This window comes from Meriones unguiculatus, chromosome 6, assembly GCF_030254825.1.
Source record: "Meriones unguiculatus strain TT.TT164.6M chromosome 6, Bangor_MerUng_6.1, whole genome shotgun sequence".
Lineage (NCBI taxonomy): Eukaryota > Metazoa > Chordata > Mammalia > Rodentia > Muridae > Meriones > Meriones unguiculatus.
The window spans coordinates 552,147-571,621 of NC_083354.1; the positions used below are offsets into that span (position 1 = coordinate 552,147).

Genomic DNA, 19,475 nt, shown 5'->3' on the forward strand with positions numbered 1-19,475 from the left:
GTCTTATTGCTCTAGCAAGGACTTCCAGAACTATGTTGAAGAGATATGGAGAGAGTGGGCAGCCTTGTCTTGTCCCTGATTTCAGTGGGATTGCTTTAAGTTTCTCTCCGTTCAGTTTGATGTTGGCTATAGGTTTGCTGTATATTGCCTTTATTATGTTTAGATATGTGCCTTGTATCCCTGATCTCTCCAATACTTTAAACATGAATGGATGTTGGATTTTGTCAAAGGCTTTTCAGCATCTAGGGAGATTATCATGTGGTTTTTTTCTTTCAGTTTGTTAATATGATGGATCACATTGATGGATTTCCGTATATTGAACCACCCTTGCATACCTGGGATGAAGCCTACTTGGTCATGTTGGATGATATCTTTGATGTGTTCTTGTATTCGGTTTGCGAGTATTTTGTTGAGTATTTTTGCATCCATGTTCATTAGGGAGATTGGCCTGAAATTCTCTTTCTTTGTTGAGTCCTTGTGGGGTTTAGGTACCAAGGTGACTATGGCTTAATAGAATGAGTTTGGTAATGTTCCTTCTGTTTCTATTTTGTGGAATAGTTTGAAGAGAATTGGTGATAGCTCTTCTTTGAAGGTCTGGTAGAATTCTGCGCTGAAGCCATCTGGTCCTGGGCTCTTTTTGGTTGGGAGACTTTTGATGGCTGCTTCTATTTCTTTGGGGGATATAGGACTATTTAATTGATTTACCTTGTCCTGATTCAGCTTTCGTAAGTCAAATCGATCAAGAAAATTGTCCATTTCGTTTAGATTTTCAAATTTTGTGACATATAGACTTTTGAAGTAAGTCCTAATGATTGTTTGGATTTCCTCAGTGTCTGTAGTTATGTCTCCCTTTTCATTTCTGATTTTGTTGATTTGAGTGGTGTCTCTCTGCCTTTTAGTTAGCTTGGCTAAGGGTTTGTCGATCTTGTTGATTTTCTCAAAGAACCAGCTCTTGGTTTCATTGATTCTTTGAATTGTTTTATTTGTTTCTAAATGATTGATTTCAGCCCTGAGTTTGATTATTTCCAGCCATCTACTCCTTTTTGGTGTGTCTGCTTCTTCTTTTTCTAGGGTTTTTATGTAAGCCATTAAGATGCTTGAATGCGCTGTCTCAAATTTTTTCTTGAAGGCACTTAGTGCTATGAACTTTCCTCTTAGCACTGCTTTCATTGTGTCCCACAAGTTTGGGTATGTTGTGTCTCTATTTTCATTGAGTTCTAGGAAGATTTTAATTTCTTTCTTTATTTCTTCCCTGACCCAGCTGTCTTTTAGTAGCAAGTTGTTCAGTTTCCATGTATGTGTAGGCTTTTTGCTATTTCTGTTGTTATTGAGGTCCAGCTTTATTCCATGGTGATCAGACAGGATACAAGGGATTATTTCAATCTTCTTGTATCTATTGAGGCTTGCTTTGTGACCAACTATGTGTTCTATTTTGGAGAAGGTTCCATGAGGTGCTGAGAAGAAGGTAAATTCTTTTGTGTTTGGGTTTAAGGTTCTGTAAATGTCTGTTAGGTCCATTTGATTCATGACCTCTGTTAGAGATATTGTTTCTTTGTTTAATTTCTGTTTAGTTGACCTGTCCTTTGTTGAGAGTGGGGTGTTGAAGTCTCCCACTATTAGTGTGTGGGGATCTATGTGTGGTTTAAGTTTTATTAATGTTTCTTTCACAAATGTCGGTGCCTTGTATTTGGGTCATAGATGTTCAGGATTATGATGTCTTCTTGGTGGAATTTTCCCTTGAGGAGTATGAAGTGTCCTTCCCCACCTCTTTTGATTAATTTTGGTTGAAAGTGTATTTTATCAGATATTAGAATGGCTACTCCTACTTGCTTCTTGCATCCATTTGCTTGGAAAGCCGTCTTCCATCCCTTCACTCTCAGGTAATGTCTATCTTTGTGACTTAGGTGTGTTTCTTGTATACAACTGATTCCTGCTGTGTTTTGTTTACACATCCATTCTGTTAGTCTGTGTCTTTTTATTAGAGAATTAAGTCCATTGATAATGAGAGAGATTAATGACCAGTGGCTGTTAGATCCTTTGAATTTGATGTTGGCCGTTGTCATACGGTTGTGTGCTTGGTTGCTTTTTGTTTTACTGTAGTGGGATTATTTATTTCCTGTGTTTTCTTGAATGTAGCTAGTTTTCTTGGGTTGTATTTTCCCTTTCAGTATCTTCTGTAATGCTGGATTTGTTTGTAGGTATTGTTGAAATTTGTTTTTGTCATTGAATATCTTGTTTTCTCTGTCTATGAGGACTGAGAGTTTTGCAGGGTATAGTAGCCTGGGCTGACATCTGTGTTCTCTTAGAGTCTGCATGATATCCGTCCTGGCCTTTCTGTCTTTCATAGTCTCTGTTGAAATGTCAGGTGTGATTCTAATGGGTTTGCCATTATATGTTACTTGGCCTTTTTCCCTTGCAGCTTTTAGTATTTTTTCTTTGTTCTGTATACTTACTGTTTTGATTGTTATGTGGCGGTCAGATTATCTTTTCTGGTCAACTTTGTTGGGTGTTCTGTAGGCCTCATGTATTCTTATTGGTCTCTCCTTTAACTTGGGGAAATTTTCTTCAATGATTTTGTTGAAAATATTTTCTGGGCCTTGGAGAAGGGAGTCTTCTTTTTCCTTTATACCTATTATTCTTAGGTTTTGTCTTTTCATATTGTCTTGGATTTCTTTACGGTCTGTGTCAGATATTTTTTAGGTTTAACATTTTCTTTGACTGATACATCTATTTCTTCCATTGTATCTTCCACACCTGAGATTCTTTCTTCCATTTCTTGTAGTCTATTGGTTATGCTAACCTCTGTAGTTCCTGCTTTCTTCCCTAAGTTCTTTCTCTCCACAATTTCTTCCATTTGTGTTTTTTTTTTAATTTTTCCAATTCTATCTTCAGGTCTTGAGCTATTTTGTTGTTTTCCTTCCCCTGTCTGACTGTATTTTCATGTTTTTCCGTCAATTCCTTCAGCTGTTTATTTGAACAATCCACTGTTTCTTTTATTTCATTCAGTGATTTAAGCATTTCCTCTCTAAAGGCCACATACTGTTTGGCTGCAGCTTCCCTCGTTACCCGGTATTTCTTCCAGGTTCTGGCTGGGTAGCCATAAGTGGACCCAACCTGTGAGAGCCTCCTCTCACCTGGGAAACATGATCGATGTAGTTTCAGGGCCCAGAGTTCAGTCTTCTGGTCGCTGCATGGAGAGTGCTGTCCTGCTTCTCAGATGAGGTGCTCTCCCGGTGCCGCCATCTTGGCTTCCCCAAAGATCTTTTTTTTTTTTTTAAATTACACTTTATTCACTTTGTATCCCCCCATAAGCCCGTACCTCCTCCCCTCCCAGCCTCATCCTCCCTCCTCCTTCTTCATGCATGTCTCTCCCCAAGTCCCCTGATAGGGGAGGCCCCCTCTCCTTCCTCCTGATTTTAGTCTATCAAATCTCATCAGAAATGTGTGCTTTGTCATCCTCTGTGCCCTGGTAAGGCTGCTCCCCACTCAGGGGGAGGTGATTAAAGAGCAGGCCAATCAGTTTATATCAGAGGCAGTCCCTCTTCTTATTACTATGTAACCCACTTGGACACTAAATTGCCATTACTTGCTTGCTTTGCTTATAAATAATGATCCCTGAAATAAACCCTTCCTGCGGCAGCCAGACTGTGAACCCTCTCCAGTGGATCCCAAGTGAAGTGTAATTTGTCCTCACTCCCCCCTCAGGTGCTGTTTGACTCTGCAGGCAGGCTCTAGCAGATTGGTGCCTGAACAGGGACTTGGGATAGAGGGAAGCAGTGAAGGACACAGTGGTGTTGAGAAGCTGGATCATAAAGACGCATGGTGAGAAAAATTGAAGAGTAAAAATGGCACAAGGCAGTAGTGTCATGTTTTTTGCATGCTCTTTAATTGGAGACAGTCTGTTTCTTTGGTTCATGACAAAGAAAGTGATACTTTTATTCAGAGAGAAAGAGGAAAGACAAACAGGAGGCTTTCAGACAAAATAAGTTTAAACTATCGGTTCCTCCTGAACAGTTCTATGTCCAGCTATGGCTTTCCTCACATGATCAGATAATAGACCAGGATTTGTGTCAAAGGTCAGTCAGAATGTAGCTACGTTTATTGGGGCTGATTGGAGATTGCATTGTGCATATAGGCCCCAAAGTTTAGTACAGGTAGAGAGGATGACTAGAACATTAAAAGAGACCTTGAGTAAATTGACCTTGGAGACTGGCACTGACTGGGTGAGGCTCCTCCCCTTTGCCCTTTCTAGGGTTAGGAATTCCCCTTACCAGCTAGGGTTAACTGCCTTTAAGATTATATATATGATGCCTACCCCATAATACCCAACCTTAAGACTGATGCTACCGCTGAAGTGGATAAAACAGGTTTTGAGAAATGTTTAAGGCTCCTGTGCGAGCAGAAAACAGCAGCTTCTCAGGGAAGAAAGCTGCAAGCCTCTATGGTCATAAAAATTGGGATTCAACAGGTAGCAAGTTGTTCTTCCCTTGAAATTACATCTAAAGGAAATAAAAATAAGTTTCATGGTTTTTTTTGTTTGTTTTGAATATGTAAGTTTACTATATTCTATATATCTTGATGTCTGATTATTGATTACTAAATATGTTAAGAGTTTACATAATTTCTATCCTGTCTTAAAAACGAGGTTTTTAAGAATAATAAGGTTTAAAATACTTTTCATATAAAATATTAAAACTGCCCTATTATATGTTTTTATATAAGAGCTGATCTTGCTGGAAGGGAGCCAAAGTTTATAACATCAAATTAATACACTTGATTTTAAAAGTACTGAATTGTTTACATTGATAAAATTTGGTTTTGACTTTTAAAATCATAGTTATACTTTATGGCTTCATTCCTTAAAAGGGTACTTTGAAAAACGGATTTTTTTCATATTGCAAATACAGGTTCTAAAAATATGTTTAAAGCTATGAAACATTTTAAAGTTTATCAAGTAGTTTAGACAGTGCCCTTGGCATTTTTTTCCCTTGGCATTTCAGTCTTTTATTAAGCACATAAAACTGCACTACTTAACATATTTCTCCATGAACTTTTTGTGAAATTTAGATCGCAGTGAATCGTTTACAAATCTTTTGTCTTTCTTCTGATCACCTACACCTTTTGCACAGTTCTTAAAAACAGCGTCGTCGTACCACCTTCTTTTAACCTTGAAGTTGGCCTGAGGCTGGGATGGGCCAGTGAGATTAAGGAGAGGGTTTCCACTCAGAATGTTTTCCATGCGAATTCTCTCTTCCTCTGCTTTTTGTTCTTGTTCCTTCCTGGCCTGCTCTTCAGCTCTTTCCTTCTTGATTTTTTCCAGCTCTGCAAGAAGAGCAGCAGCATCATCGTCATCACTCTCCCCTTCGAAATGCCCATCTTCCTCATCAGTGAGAGGATCATCGGCATCAAGGATGGCAGCAGGGATTTGGTCTAAGCGGGGCTTCTTTGACACTGAAGAGGAAGTCGCATGTTCTCGGGTTGGACAGTCCCTATTCTTTCCCCTTGCAGCAGCTCTCTCTCTCTCTTCCAACTCTCTCCTGAAGTCACGGTTCCGAACCTCTTCGGGGGCATCCTGTGTAGTTTGTCTGTATTTTATCTTTGTATGGGAGGGAAGGTCTCTGCTTGAATACTGCTTTGACAGCTGGCTCAAATCCCCTTCTCCTTTTCCTCTTCCACCTCTTGCAGGTTCAAAAGTTGGTCTCGCTGCTGTTGTCATCTTTTATTCTTCTGGGGTTCCGACCCAGCAACTTTGGAAGCTCACTCACGAACCATTGAGACCCTCAGCTCCCAGTGACCTTGGACATTCTGACAGGGAGCTTGGAAGAGTTTCTCAATCCTTTGGGGGAAAACAAAAGACTGTTATTTCTTTTGTTAAACCAAGCTATATTATTTGAGCCAATTATGAAAAATGCAGTTTTTACAAAGTAATGAAAAGGGTTCTGATGAAAACTTTTATGTGGTCTGAAAAATCAAGAAAAATGTTTGGTTAAATCAACAGAACGGAGCTGGAAAAGCCTAACCTGAAGGTATATAGAATATTATGAAAGATATAAACTGTACATGCTTTGCTTTCTTTTTTTATATTTATGGAACAAAATTCATTTTCAAAGAACTGGGCAGTTGAAACAGGATTCAGTAATGTCTCCTGTCACTGGCATGGAAGGACTCCCACTCCCAAGAGTGTCTATGCTTTATATATCAAGTGATAGCCCATGCTGGTGAGGATGTATGGAGAAAGGGGAGCACTCCTCCATTGCTGGTGGGAATGCAAATTTTTATGACTGTAGAGATCAATCTGGATGTTTCTCAGAAAACTGGGAATAGACTTTCCTCAAGACACAGCACATATCCAATACATGCTCGACCATTCCACAAGGAGACTTGCTCAACTATATTCCTAGCACATTTGTTCATAATTGTCAACAAATAGAAACAAGATATTGTACCTTTATGCTGTTCTTAAATATCTCTAAGTTCGGGTATGTTTTTAAACAGTTTAGAGCATTCATTTTTTACATATTTTACATATATCCATTATTTAGAGGTGATAGTACATACAAAACAGAAAGTTCCTAAAATATTTTAGAACTTAGACAATGCAAAAAAATTGAAAAGCATGTTGTGACTCTCTCTCAGTATAACAACACATCAGGTCAAATAAAGTGTAGAGAAAGATAAATGTAAAATTATCCATAACTTTAACACACATTATATCAGATAACTAAATGGAGACAGAGTCACTTTTTTTTTTTGTTAAATACAAAAATATCTCTTCTAAGCAGAAGTTTCAGTTCCACAATAAATTGAAATTAAGAAAACATCAAGGATTTTTCTCTTGTAAATTATTCACTCACCCAGTGAATTTTCTCTGGCTTCAGCAATGTTTGGTAGAGATGCAGTAATGTTCCAAAGAATTTTCTCTGGCCTCAGTAAAGTTTGATAGTAATGTTAGCTCAACTCTAGGGTCAGATCCTCAATGTGTGGAGGGTAATGGTCTAGCAGGGTCTGGAGCCAGAAAGTTTGGATACACACTCTATCCAGTCTGGAGAAGAATGAACCTGGCTAAGCTCTGGAATCTCCTTTTATAGAGGCTCTGAAGACCGCGCCCACTTCCTCCCCTGGTTGGTTTTATTAATGCTTCCAATAGGTGAGCTACAGTAGATTGAATCAACCCTGTTTCCAATCTCCACAAGCAAATCCCCACAACAATGTGTCCTGAGTTACTGTTTAGCTGGATGGCAGCTCACACCTTTAATCCCAGAGTCGTAGGAACTGTACTACTGAAACACAAAGATTTTTTATTTCAAGGCAGCCTAAAATATAGATTAAGAACTTTTTGTTTTTGTTTTTGTTTTTTTTTTTAGTTTTTTAAAATTCTTTGTTAATTACACTTTATTCACTTTGTATTCCCCTTGTGGTTAGAACTTTGTTTTTTTTTTTTAAAAAAGGAATTTTACAATATTTTGCTGTCCCTAAATATTTCACAGTGTGCTCACATTTTGCTTTTGATCATGTAACTGATGATGATGTCATCAACTTCTGATTTTAGCAAATACCAAAGACTTCTTTCTTCAGCTAATCTTCATTCCCTAAAAAAAAAAAAAAAAAAAAAGAAAAAGAAATCCATAAATCTCATTCTGTTTACTTTTGACTCTGTAGAGTGACATTGGAGTTCAAGGTTTTCTAGCTCCCCAGCTGTCTAGAGTTCATGTTAAACAGACAGAGAATTCTGTCTTAATGCTGTAGATGTGCAATAGTTAAGAAACTTCCGCATCTCTACCAGGTACTTTTGCCCATGGAAGCTGGGTTTGTATTTTTCGTGTTTTTAGCTGAAATAAAATTGCATCACTTTCCCCTTCTCTTCTCTTCCCTTCTTACAGATCCTTTAAATCATCAGCCACAGAAGGTTTGGCTAGGGTTTTAGGTGGATCCTCAGCTCAACGTGGAAAACTGCCATGACAAGTAAGTAATCATAACTGCTCTTTTCCTGCCAATCTTCCTGTGCTTCCTTGATCTCATACTTGCAGAGACATTAACTTATCATTGATTTGGTTTACTATCAAAGTAAACAAAACAATAGATTGCAAATCCAGTTTTAAAAATTCTAGTGAAGCTTATTTACAAATAATATAGAAAAGAAGCAATGAGCCACACAGGCAGACATTCAAGGAATACCACAGCTGCACAGACTGCAAAAACCAACAGATCATGGGGATCCCAGCCCCAAGAGATACACCTATATCCTAACCCCTGCATCATTGATTCCAGAAACATTTTGGAAGAAGGTGAGAAAGCTAGGAAGAGCCAGAATACCAGGAAGTCTTTTGTGAAACTGCCTCTTCTAGAAATGCCTACATAAACAATACCAGAACAATGGACATATTGATGTGGTAGTGGAAAATTTTGAAAAAGTCCCACCCCTAGAAGAAGAATTAGCCTCTATCAGGGATGAGCTCCCTAACTAATCATCTAGTACAAAGTGGTCAGTTCTTGTGCTGCTATTCTTGCTTGTCAACTTGACTGCATCTGGAGTTAACTAAAACCCATGAGGCTGGAATCTCTCTCTCTCACTCTCTTTCTTTCTTTCCTTCTATCTTTCTTTCTTTCTTTTTGTCTTTCTTTCTTTTCTTTCCTTTTCTTGACAGGGTTTTTCAATGAAATCTTGGTTGTCCTGGACTCACTTTGGATACCAGGCTAGGCTTGAACTCACAGAGATCCACCTGCTTCTGCCTCCCTGAGTGCTAGGATTATAAGCAATTACATCACACCCACCCAGCTGGAATTTTTCTTTCAAGGGTTTTTTTCTTGATTGAATTATTTGAAGTAGAAAGCCCCACCCAAACCCAGATCTTTCCAGGTGTGAGGATCCACCTAAGACCCTAGCCAAACTTTCTGTGGCTGATGATTTAAAGGATCTGTAAGAAGGGAAGAGAACGGGAAAGTATTTAGCTAAGAACATGAAAAATACAAACTCAGCCTGTGCAAAAGTACCTGGTTGAGATGCAGAAGTTTCTTAACTATTGCACATCTACAGCATTAACACAGAATTCTCTGTCTGGTCAACATGAACTAAAGACAGCCAGGGAGCTAGAAAACCTTGAACTCCAGTGTCACTCTACAGAGTCAATAGTAAATAGAATGAGATTTATGGATTTTTCTTTTTTTTTTTTAGAAAATAAAGTTGAGTGAGTAGGGAATTAGGGAATGAAGATGCCTGGAGAAAGTAGTCTTTGGTAGATCATCATCATCTGTTACATGATCAAAAGCAAACTATAAGCACACTGTAAAATATTTAGGTACAGCAAAATATTGTAAAATTACTTTTTTAAAAAAAGCAAAGTTCTTACTCTATATTTTAGGCTGGCCTTGAACTAAAAAAATCTTTTTGCTTCAGTAGCACAGTCCCTAGGACTCTGGGATTAAAGGTGTGAGCTGCCATCCAGCTAAACAGTAACTCAGGAAACCTTGTTGTGGGGATTTGCTTGTGGAGACTGGAAAGAGGGTTGATTCAATCTACTGGAGCTCACCTATTGGAAGCATTAGTAAAAGCAACCAGGGAAGGAAGTGGGCGTGGTCTTCAGAGCCTCCATAAAAGGAGATTCCAAGGCCTAACCAGGTTCATTCTTCTCCAGACTAGACAGAGTGTGTTTCCAAACCTTCTGGCTCCAGACCCTGCTAGATCTATCACCTCCACACATGGAGGATCTGACCCCAGAGCTGAGCTAACATTACTGCATCTCTACCAAACATTGCTGAGGCCTGAGGAAATTCATTGGGTGAGTGAACAATTTACAAAAGAAAAATCCATGATATTTTTTTATTTTCAATTATTTACGTAACTGAAATTTTTGCTTAGAAAAGATATTTTACTATTTAACAAAAAAAGGTGAAGGGGGCGCTCTTGGAGGCCAGGCCAGTGTGTTTGCACGGCAGACTGCAGAGGAGTCTAGAATCACAAATTCTGCTTCCAGCACTGTCCTGTCTGAGTACAATGTCACAAACAACAGCATCACTCTGAGAACACCACAAACCACAGGCTCCCAAGACAGGATTCTGCAGGAAGCTCAGAACCTCATGGCTTTGACCAATGTGGACACTCCACTGAAAGGTGGGCTTAATACTCTACTGCACAAGAGTGACTTCTCTGGAGTGACCCCACAGCATCAGGTTGTGCAGACTCCAAATAAGGTTCTGTCTACTCCTTTCAGGACTTCTTCTAATGGAGCTAAAGGGCTGACTCCCTGGAGTGGAACAACCCCCAAACCAGTCACTAATGCCACCCCAGACAGAACACCACTGAGAGACAAATTAAACATTAATCCAGAGGATGGAATGGCAGACTATAGTGACCCCTCTTTTGTGAAGCAGATGGAAGGAGAATCTCGTGAACATCTCCGTCTAGGGTTGTTGGGCCTCCCTGCGCCTAAGAATGATTTTGAAATTGTTCTACCAGAAAATGCTGAGAAGGAGCTGGAAGAACATGAAATAGACGACACCTACATCGAAGATGCTGCTGATGTGGATGCTCAAGAGCAGGTAATACGAGATGATGAGCATGTAAAGGAAATGAAACGAATGCACAAAGCTGTTCAGAAGGATCTACCAAGACCGTCTGAAGTAAATGAAACTATTTTAAGACCTTTAAGTGTAGAACCACCTCTAACAGATTTACAGAAAAGCGAAGAACTGATCAAAAAAGAAATGATTACGATGCTTCATTATGACCTTCTACATCACCCCTATGAGCCATCTGGAAATAAAAAGGGAAAACATGTTAGATTTGCTACCAACTATGCAGAGCACATTACCTATCTGGAGCATAGCCCTTATGGGAAGTTCTCCAAAGAAGAACTGAAAAAGGCCCAGGATGTTCTGATACAAGAGATGGAAGTGGTAAAACAAGGAATGAGTCATGGAGAACTCTCCAGTGAAGCTTACAACCAGGTGTGGGAAGAATGCTACAGTCAAGTCCTATATCTTCCTGATCAGAGCCGCTATACAAGGGCTAATCTTGCTAGCAAAAAGGACAGAATTGAATCACTTGAAAAGAGACTTGAGATAAACAGGGGTCACATGACAACAGAAGCCAAGAGAGCTGCAAAGATGGAAAAGAAGTTGAAAATTTTGCTTGGAGGTTACCAGTCTCGTGCTATGGGGCTCATGAACCAGTTGAATGACTTATGGGACCAAATTGAGCAGGCTCACTTGGAGCTACGCACTTTTGAAGAACTCAAGAAACATGAAGACTCTGCTATTCCCCACAGGCTGGAGTGTCTAAAAGAAGATGTGCAGCGACAACAGGAACGACAGAAGGAGCTTGAGCAGAGATATGCTGATTTACTGGTGGAGAAAGACTTTACAGGCAAAGTTCTGAAGCACAATTGATGCTCTGCCACAGAAGAACTTGTTGCTGGTTTCACACTCTGCAAGGCTGAAACTGATGTTTCTCTTCATTGACAGATTTACCCAGCACCTGTGGTTTCTCAATTGTTTTCAGTGATACCGACCTTGTATGTTCTATGTTACAGACGTGGACTCCAGGATAAGTAGCGTTTATGTCATCCAGACGCTCATTCTTTGCCAGGGTCATATTTGCAAAATTACGTAGTTTAGGCCTTTAATTTAAAAGCCTGACTTTAAATACTGCCTGTGCGCAAACTCTTGAATAAAAAGAACATGTGAAAAAAAATGTGGGGAGTTCTGGCACCTTGCTGCCTCCTGAATTTTTGGCATCTGGCCTGACCTGGCTTAATGGCCTACTGCTTGGATACAATAGTGCATTCCTGGCTGACCTGGGGCTTTCAATAAGATCATCTTCCTGAAATACCTTAAATCTTCCTCCCCTTGGGGATTCCCAAGTAACACTTCTGAGGAACTTTCCAAACAAACATTATTATCACATCTTGTGACACCTCTGGTGGGCCATCCTGTGATTCCTAGTCACTTAGTAACCCTGCCAAAGGCAATTGTATTCCTTCCACCCTGCCTATGAAGTTGTATGAAAAATTCAAATAAACTGAGACCTTGATCAGAGAAACTGCCTTGGTCTTCATTTCTCAAGTCTCTTGTTCTTTTCCATTCCCACTCCCCCATTCAGGATCTCCATTGACAGATCTGCGGGATGTGTCAAGCGGCAACCAACACAGGGCCTGAACACCTCACTCACAGTGCCTGAGGTAGCAGAGCAATCTAAAGCCATCTGTGTGTGTGCAGGGTCCCCGGCAATTGTTTACCTAACAGCAATTGTTTAGAAGCAGGTTGTGTCTGTGTCTGAAGTGGCACTTTCAGCATCTGGCATGACCATTTTAGTTTCCCCAAGCCGATTTTGGCTCACCATGAGTGTCTGCCTTGTCTTGGGTGCTCAGAGCATATGGCAAGATGCCAAGTCTGAGTAGCCAAGAGCAGAGAGACAGTTGTACAAGGTAAGGTCAGGGCAGTTGAGAGGAAGTGCACATTTTAATGCTTATATGGTAAAGTGGGGTTTAGGGATAGGTGGATCAGAAGAAAAATCTGTTGCAGGCATCGTGGTCTGAGTAAAGGTTCCTGGTGTGACCAGACGTGGTGATACCAGGAGAGCCCTTCCTGGCCCAACGTTAAGACCAATGAAATGACGATGTGCACAGATTTTACATGAAAGAGGTTTATTGGAGAGAGAGAGAGAGAGAGAGAGAGAGAGAGAGAGAGAGAGAAGGATTGAGGGAGACATGATGGGGAAAAAGGGAGGCATACCTACATAGAAAGTGGAAAGAACAGGAGAGTGAGAGAGTAAGAGAGCAACAAAGTGGCAGGTTGATCCTGTTATGCTTAGATCATGAGACCCCTTCCCTCCAAAGAGGCATCAGGAACACTAGTCTGATGCAAACACACAAGGGTCTTTATTCAAGCTCCAGCTTGGCCCTTCAATTGTCCCTGATGCAGCAGTTCAGAAAGAGCATCCCAGAGCCTAGGGAGGGTAGAGTGTTTAAAGGGAAAAACCACAGCAGGGAATTCCAAGCCTATATATCCCACATCTTTCCAAAGTTTAACTGCACTCTGTCCAAAGTTTGGCTAAGAGTCTCAGAATTTGCTTCAATACCCTACTGGGTAGAGTCTTTCAGAGGCACTCTCTGGTAGGCTACTGTCCAGTTCCCTGGAAAAACTTTTTGTAAAAGGAAGGAAGAAAAGAAGCATGGAAAACAGGAAGGAAATAAGGAAGAAATACCTTTAATCTTGGCATTGGAAGACAGAGACAGGAAGATCTCTGTGAATTCCAGTCCAGCCTGGTCTACAGACTGAGTTCCAGGAAAGTCAGAGCTACATAAAGAAAAACCTGTCTTAGCCAACCTATATGACAAACTAGGGGAGACTTTTGGAAAAGTGGGAGGAAGGATTGAGGGAGCTAGTGGGGTCAAGCATACCACAAGACCTATAGAATAAAGAAACCTGGGCACATGGGGGCTCACAGAGACTGAACCACCAACCAGAGGCATGAATTGGCCAGACGTAGACCCCCTACACATATGTAGCAGATGCTTAGCTTAGTTACCATATGGGTCCCCCAACAATGTGAGTAGAGTTTGTCTGACTTTGCTACCTACATCTGGATCCCTTTCTCCTAGCTGGGCTACCTTGTAAGGCCTCAGTGGGAGAGTATGTGCTTAGTCCTGCTGTGACTTGAGGTGCCAGGGTGGGTTGGTACCCATGGAGTGTATACTCTGCTCTGAGAAGGAAAATGGTGGGGGGCTTAATGGAGAGATTGGGAGGAAAGGAGGAAGAAGGCTAAGATAAGGCTGTAAAGTGGTTAAATAAATAAATAGATAAATGGAAGAAAAAATAAAAGAAACCCTATCTTAAAAACAGGTGGGAAAAAAACAGTCAACCATCTTTGATATTTAATAGTATTTTAATATTTCATAGCAATAAAAGAGATAACATTACAAAAGGAAAAACTCAAACAGCACTAAAATACTGGATTACAGCATCCTATGGTCATGTGTGGCTAGACAAGAAGAAAGGCCTGACAGGAGGGTAACTGAATATGAGGAAACTCTTGGCTATATCCAGGAAACTTACACATCCACCCTCACAATCAGGGAGCACACCAACCCGGCCCACTGGCTTCTCTATACAGTGATGAAATCCTGGGCAGGTGGTGAGGACACTGTACTGATTACCCTGCTTCACACACACAAGGAGAAATACACCCTCCAGTTCAGTCTGCTGGTTTCTCTTCCTCAACCAGGCATCCTGACACACCCCTACAGCTCAGTCCCATGAATCCTTCAAATCCAGTTCCTAGTAATAGTTTCCAAAGGTGAAGCTCCATGATCCCCAGGCAGCAAAACAGTGTCCAGCAGATTCCACAGATGTCTTCTGATGGCGAGGTCTAAAGCTGAATCTTCTCATGACATTAAATAGGTTTGTCTTCTCATGGAGTAAGATTGTATTTTCAAAGAAAATGTTCACTGTGGGAAGAGCCAACAATTTAGTTAAAACAACTGTTTACGTTTCTCTGGTTGGGGAGGTAGTTAGAAACATACTAGATTTAAAATGAAGGCTACGACTAGAGGGTTAATTGTGGCTCAAAAACATCAAACTCAAGAAATTCCACAAGCAACAGAGTTGGATCATGATGAAAATATTTCTGAGAAGTTGTAGCTGCTGTAGTAGTGGGAGGAGCCTCAGGTACTTCTGTCAAGTGACTTTGAATTACACCTGGCAAACAGAAGTTGTGTGTGTTGCAGTAAGGTCCAGAGCAAAGGCTGTCCTCATGAGCCCCCTATTCCTAACACATAAGTAGTGACTACTTTCTTATTGGTGCTTTGCTTTACATGTACCTAACATATTTATACTCAAGAAAAGCTAAGCATGCATTAGAAGTGGTTTTCTGGTTGTAATTGTCTGCCTTTAAGCCCTGGCTCATCTGATACCCTTGCCCTGTGTGGTTACAATTCTCCTTTAGATCTAGTGGGGAATTTAGACACTGCCTCATGTCCTATCTATTTGTTTCATCTTTATTGCTCATGATATGCACTTGTGTGTATACAATAGCTTCCTGATTATTTATTTACATCTTTTGAGACAGAGTCTTGATATTTATTCTTGACTGGCATGGAACTCACTATGTTACATGCTGGCTTCAAACTCATGGGCAATCCTCTTAGCTCCATACTTTAATATTTATTTTACTTTTATTAATTACACTTTATTCACTTTGTATCTTAGCTTTAGCCACCTCCCCAATTCTCTCCCAATCCTACCCTCCTTCCCTCTTCTTCTCCTATGTCCCTCCCTCAGTCCAATAATAGAGAAGGTCCTCCTCCCTTTCCACCTGACCCTAGTCTATCAGGTCTCATCAGGATTGGCTGCACTATCTTCCTCTGCAGTCTCGTAAGGCTGCTTCCCACTCAGGGGGAGGTGCTCAAAGAGCCAGCCCATGAGTTCATGTCAGAGACAGTCCTATTCCTATTATTGGAGAACCCTTTTGAACACTGAGTTGCCATGGACTACATCTGTGCAGGGGTACTAAGTTATCTCCATGCATGGTCCTTGTTTGGAATATCAGTCTCAGAAAAAAAGCCTGGGCCCAGATTTTTTTGGTTCTCTTGCTCTCCTTATAGAGCTCACTATATCTTGTGCATGTTAATCTAAGGATTTAAAAATTCAACTGCTTAAATATTCCATGGAACTCAACTAAATATTTTCATTACTGTGTACACTTAATATGACTTAGATTGGCCTGAAACAATTTAACAATCCTATCTCTCAAGGAACAAATAATACTGTATTTTCACACCTGGATCAAATACAACACTGCACTCATATTCATTTATATTTGTTTGTTTTAAAATGACCATGTGACAAAATATGATTACAAATATGGTTCTTTCTAGGAAGATAAAATAATCATGTATGTTAAGGTTATCTCTTCGTTGAAGGGCACCTCTGGTCATTTCAGCAATGCTGACACTCACCGTGGAAGCAACTGGACCTCTCAGTCATTCCAGTGATGAGCAGGGCACTGAGCTCTGGTTTCATAGGATGGGGCGTTCAGAGCTGTACTAACTCACTCCTACAAAGAGTAGAAGACCTTGATCTGCCTGGTGTTAAAGACACCATCACAGTGATTAGGAGAAATACTCATTCCAAGTTCAAACAATGAATCAGGGGTTAAATCCCTTCTCACACAAGACTGACAACTTGAGTTCAATCCCTGGAACCCATGATGGAAAGAAAGGACTGACTCCTGAAGGTTGTCCTCTGACCTCCACACGTGTACAATGGCAAACATGCATGCATGCACAAACATAAAGAAAACAAACCAAATTAGTACAATTAAACAGTTGATTGAAAATATTTCATATGAACATTTTCTGATATCATAATGACCCCAAGATCAGGAGACAAGGTTGTTTCCTCCTAGATACTCTCTGGAGCCCTTCCTGCTACCAATTTGTTTGTCTATGTGTTTCCTGCTATTTCTTCTACTACCAGAAAATGCTGCTGATGGGCCTCAAGATTTTTTTATTTCAAAGGTAGATATTTTATCACCAAGCTCGCTTGCATACACTGCTTCACTATTAAGTAGTAAGTAAAGGCACTTTCTGGTAAAGAACAGGTGTCATACACATGAAACCATTCTCCAACATCATACACAAGCAAATGAGTATTATTCCTATCTAAAGTATATTTTTAGTTTGCTAAGGCAGCTTGGTCATTAAAATCAGAAAAGTTGAAAACACAATCATTCCAAGAAATATAAGACACCATGAGAAGACAAAATCTAAGAATAATAGGAATAGATAAATAAGACTCCAGGCTCCAAGGTCCTGAAAATATTTTCCAGAAAATTATAGAAGAAAATTTTCCCAACTTAAAGAAAGAGATGTCCTCTTTAATTACCTCCCCCGTGAGGGGGAAACAGCATTACCAGGCCACAGAAGAAGACAATGCAGGCACTCCTGATGAGACCTAACTGGGATCAGAAGGAAGGAAAAGAAGGCCTCCCTTATCAGTGGAAATGGGGAGGGGCATGCATGCAGAGGGTGGAGGGAGGGAGGGATTGGGATGGGAGGATGGAGGGAAACACAGGGGGGATACAAAGTGAATAAACTATAATTAAGAAAGAATTTTAAAAAATAAAATAAGAGATGTCCATAACCACAAAGGAGGCCTATAGGACACCAAATAGACAAGGCCAGGAAAGAAACTCCTGTCACATCACAGTAAAAATGCTAAATCTACAGAAGAAAAGACATTAAAAGCAGGAAGGGAAAAAGGCCAAGTAACATATAAAGGTAGACCTATCAAAATCACACCAGACTTCTCAACAGAAACTATAAAATATAGGGTGGCCTAGGCAGATGTCATGCAGACTTTGAGGGATCACAGATACTAACCCACTCTACTGTACCCAACGAAGCTTTCAATCAACATAGATGGAGAAAACAAAATATTCCACAATAAAACTAAACTTAAACCATAGCTACACAGCAATCCAGCCTTAGAGAAGATACTAGAAAAAAAAAAAAAACTCCAATCCAACAAAAAGAATTACATACAAGAAAACATGATATAGAAAACTGCACAACAAAAAATTAAAAGAAAACACAAAAAATCACAGTAATACCACCAACTCCACAAGAAAAGAAACTAACATTTGTTGGTCACTATTATCTATCAACATCAATGGACTCAGCTCTCCAAAAAAAAAGCAAACAAACAAACAAACAAAAAAAAACAATTCAAATAAACTAAGAGCTGGATATATGAGAAAATCAACAAGGTAGATAAACCTGTAGCCAAACTAACTAAAAGGCAGAGAGAAAAACTATCCAAATCAGCAAAATCATAAATAATACTGAGATACTGAGGACATGCAAACAATCACTAGATCTTACTACAAAAGTCTATATGCCACAAAATTTGAAAATCCAAATGAAATGGACACTCTTCTTCATAGATTCCATTTACCAAAATTAAATCAAGATCAGGTAAATAGATTGAATAGTCCTATTTCCCCCAAGGAAATAAAAGAGTCATCAAAAGTCTCCCTTCCAAAAAATGCTCAGGGCCAGATGGTTTCAGCAAAGAATTCTACCAGATCTTCAAAAAAGAGCTAACTCCAGTTCTCTTCAAAATATTCCACAAAACTGAAACAGAAAGAACATTTCCAGACTCATTCTACGAAGCCACAGTCACCTTGAAACATTAACCACTCAAAGATATAACCAAAAAGAGAATTTCAGCCCTATTTCTCATGAACATTGATGCAAAAATATTCAATAATTTCAAATCAAATCCAAGAACACATAAAATATATTATATACCAAGACCTAATAGGCTTTATCCCAGCCATGGAGGGGTGGTTCAATATATAGAAATCCATCAATGTAATCCACCATTTAAACAAACTGAAGGAGAAAAACCACATGATCATCTCCTTAGATGCTGAAAAAGCATTTGACAAATATCTAACACCCATTCAAATTTAAACTCTTGGAGAGATCAGGGATACAAGGCACATACAGCCTATAGCCAACACCAAACTAAACACAGAGAAACTTAAATCAATCCTACTGAAAACAGGAACAAGGCAAGGCTGCACTCTCTCCATATCTCTTCAACATAGTACTTGAAGTCCTAGCTAATACAATGAGACAACTAAAGGAGATCAAGGGGATACAAATTGGAAAGGAAGAAGTCAAAGTATCACTATTCACAGATAATATGATAGTATATATGAGTGACCCCAAAAATTCAAACAGGGAACTCCTTCAGCTAATAAAATCCTTCAGAAAAGTGGCTGGATACAAAATTAACTCATAATAATCAGAAGCACTTCTGTATACTGAAGACAAAAGGGCTGAGAAAGAAATTTGGGAAACAACACCTATCACAATAGGCACTAATAATATAAAGTACCTTGGGGTGACTCTAACCAAGCAAGTGAAAGACCTGTTTGAGAAAAACTTCAAGTCCCTGAAGAAAGAAATTGAAGAAGATATCAGAAGATGGAAAGATCTCCAATGCTCATGGATCCATAGGATTAGCATAGTAAAAATGGCTATTCTGCCAAAAGCAATCTACAGATTCAATGAAATTCCCATCAAAAGACATACACAATTCTTTACAGACCTTGAAAGAACAATTCTCAACTTCATATGAAAAAAGAACACCCAGAGTTGCCAAAACATTCCTGTACAACACAGATCATCTGGAGGTATCCCCATCCCTGATCTCAAGCTGTACTACACAACAATAGTAATAAAAACTGCATGATATTGGCATAGAAACAGAATGGTCAATCAATGGAACCAAATAGAAGACCCAGAAATAAATCCACACACCTATGGTTACTTGCTTTTTGACAAAGAAGCAAAAATCATAAAATGGAAAAAAGAGAGCATTTTCAACAAATGATGCTGGTCTAACTGGATATCTACATACAGAAAAATACAATAGATCCATACTCATCACCCTGCAGAAAACCAAGT

At 39.7% G+C, this 19,475-nt stretch overlaps 3 protein-coding genes across 3 annotated transcripts; 1 reads left to right on the plus strand and 2 right to left on the minus strand.

The window, feature by feature from the left end:
- Positions 1–4,978: 4,978 nt before the first annotated feature.
- On the minus strand, positions 4,979–5,725 carry LOC132654578 (spliceosome-associated protein CWC15 homolog). The gene has a single exon (XM_060384622.1). The coding sequence runs from the start codon at positions 5,714–5,716 to the stop codon at positions 5,027–5,029; it is 690 nt and encodes a 229-aa protein (XP_060240605.1). The 5' UTR covers positions 5,717–5,725; the 3' UTR covers positions 4,979–5,026.
- LOC132654800 (spliceosome-associated protein CWC15 homolog) lies at positions 5,027–5,716 on the minus strand. The gene has a single exon (XM_060386092.1). The coding sequence runs from the start codon at positions 5,714–5,716 to the stop codon at positions 5,027–5,029; it is 690 nt and encodes a 229-aa protein (XP_060242075.1).
- A 2,230-nt stretch (positions 5,726–7,955) lies between the features above and the next one.
- On the plus strand, positions 7,956–11,468 carry LOC132654778 (cell division cycle 5-like protein). Its single transcript, XM_060386080.1, is given in 4 exon segments — positions 7,956–7,962; positions 8,269–8,303; positions 9,913–11,351; positions 11,353–11,468. Coding segments are annotated over 4 exon segments (1,503 nt in total). The 3' UTR covers positions 11,375–11,468.
- Positions 11,469–19,475: the final 8,007 nt, after the last annotated feature.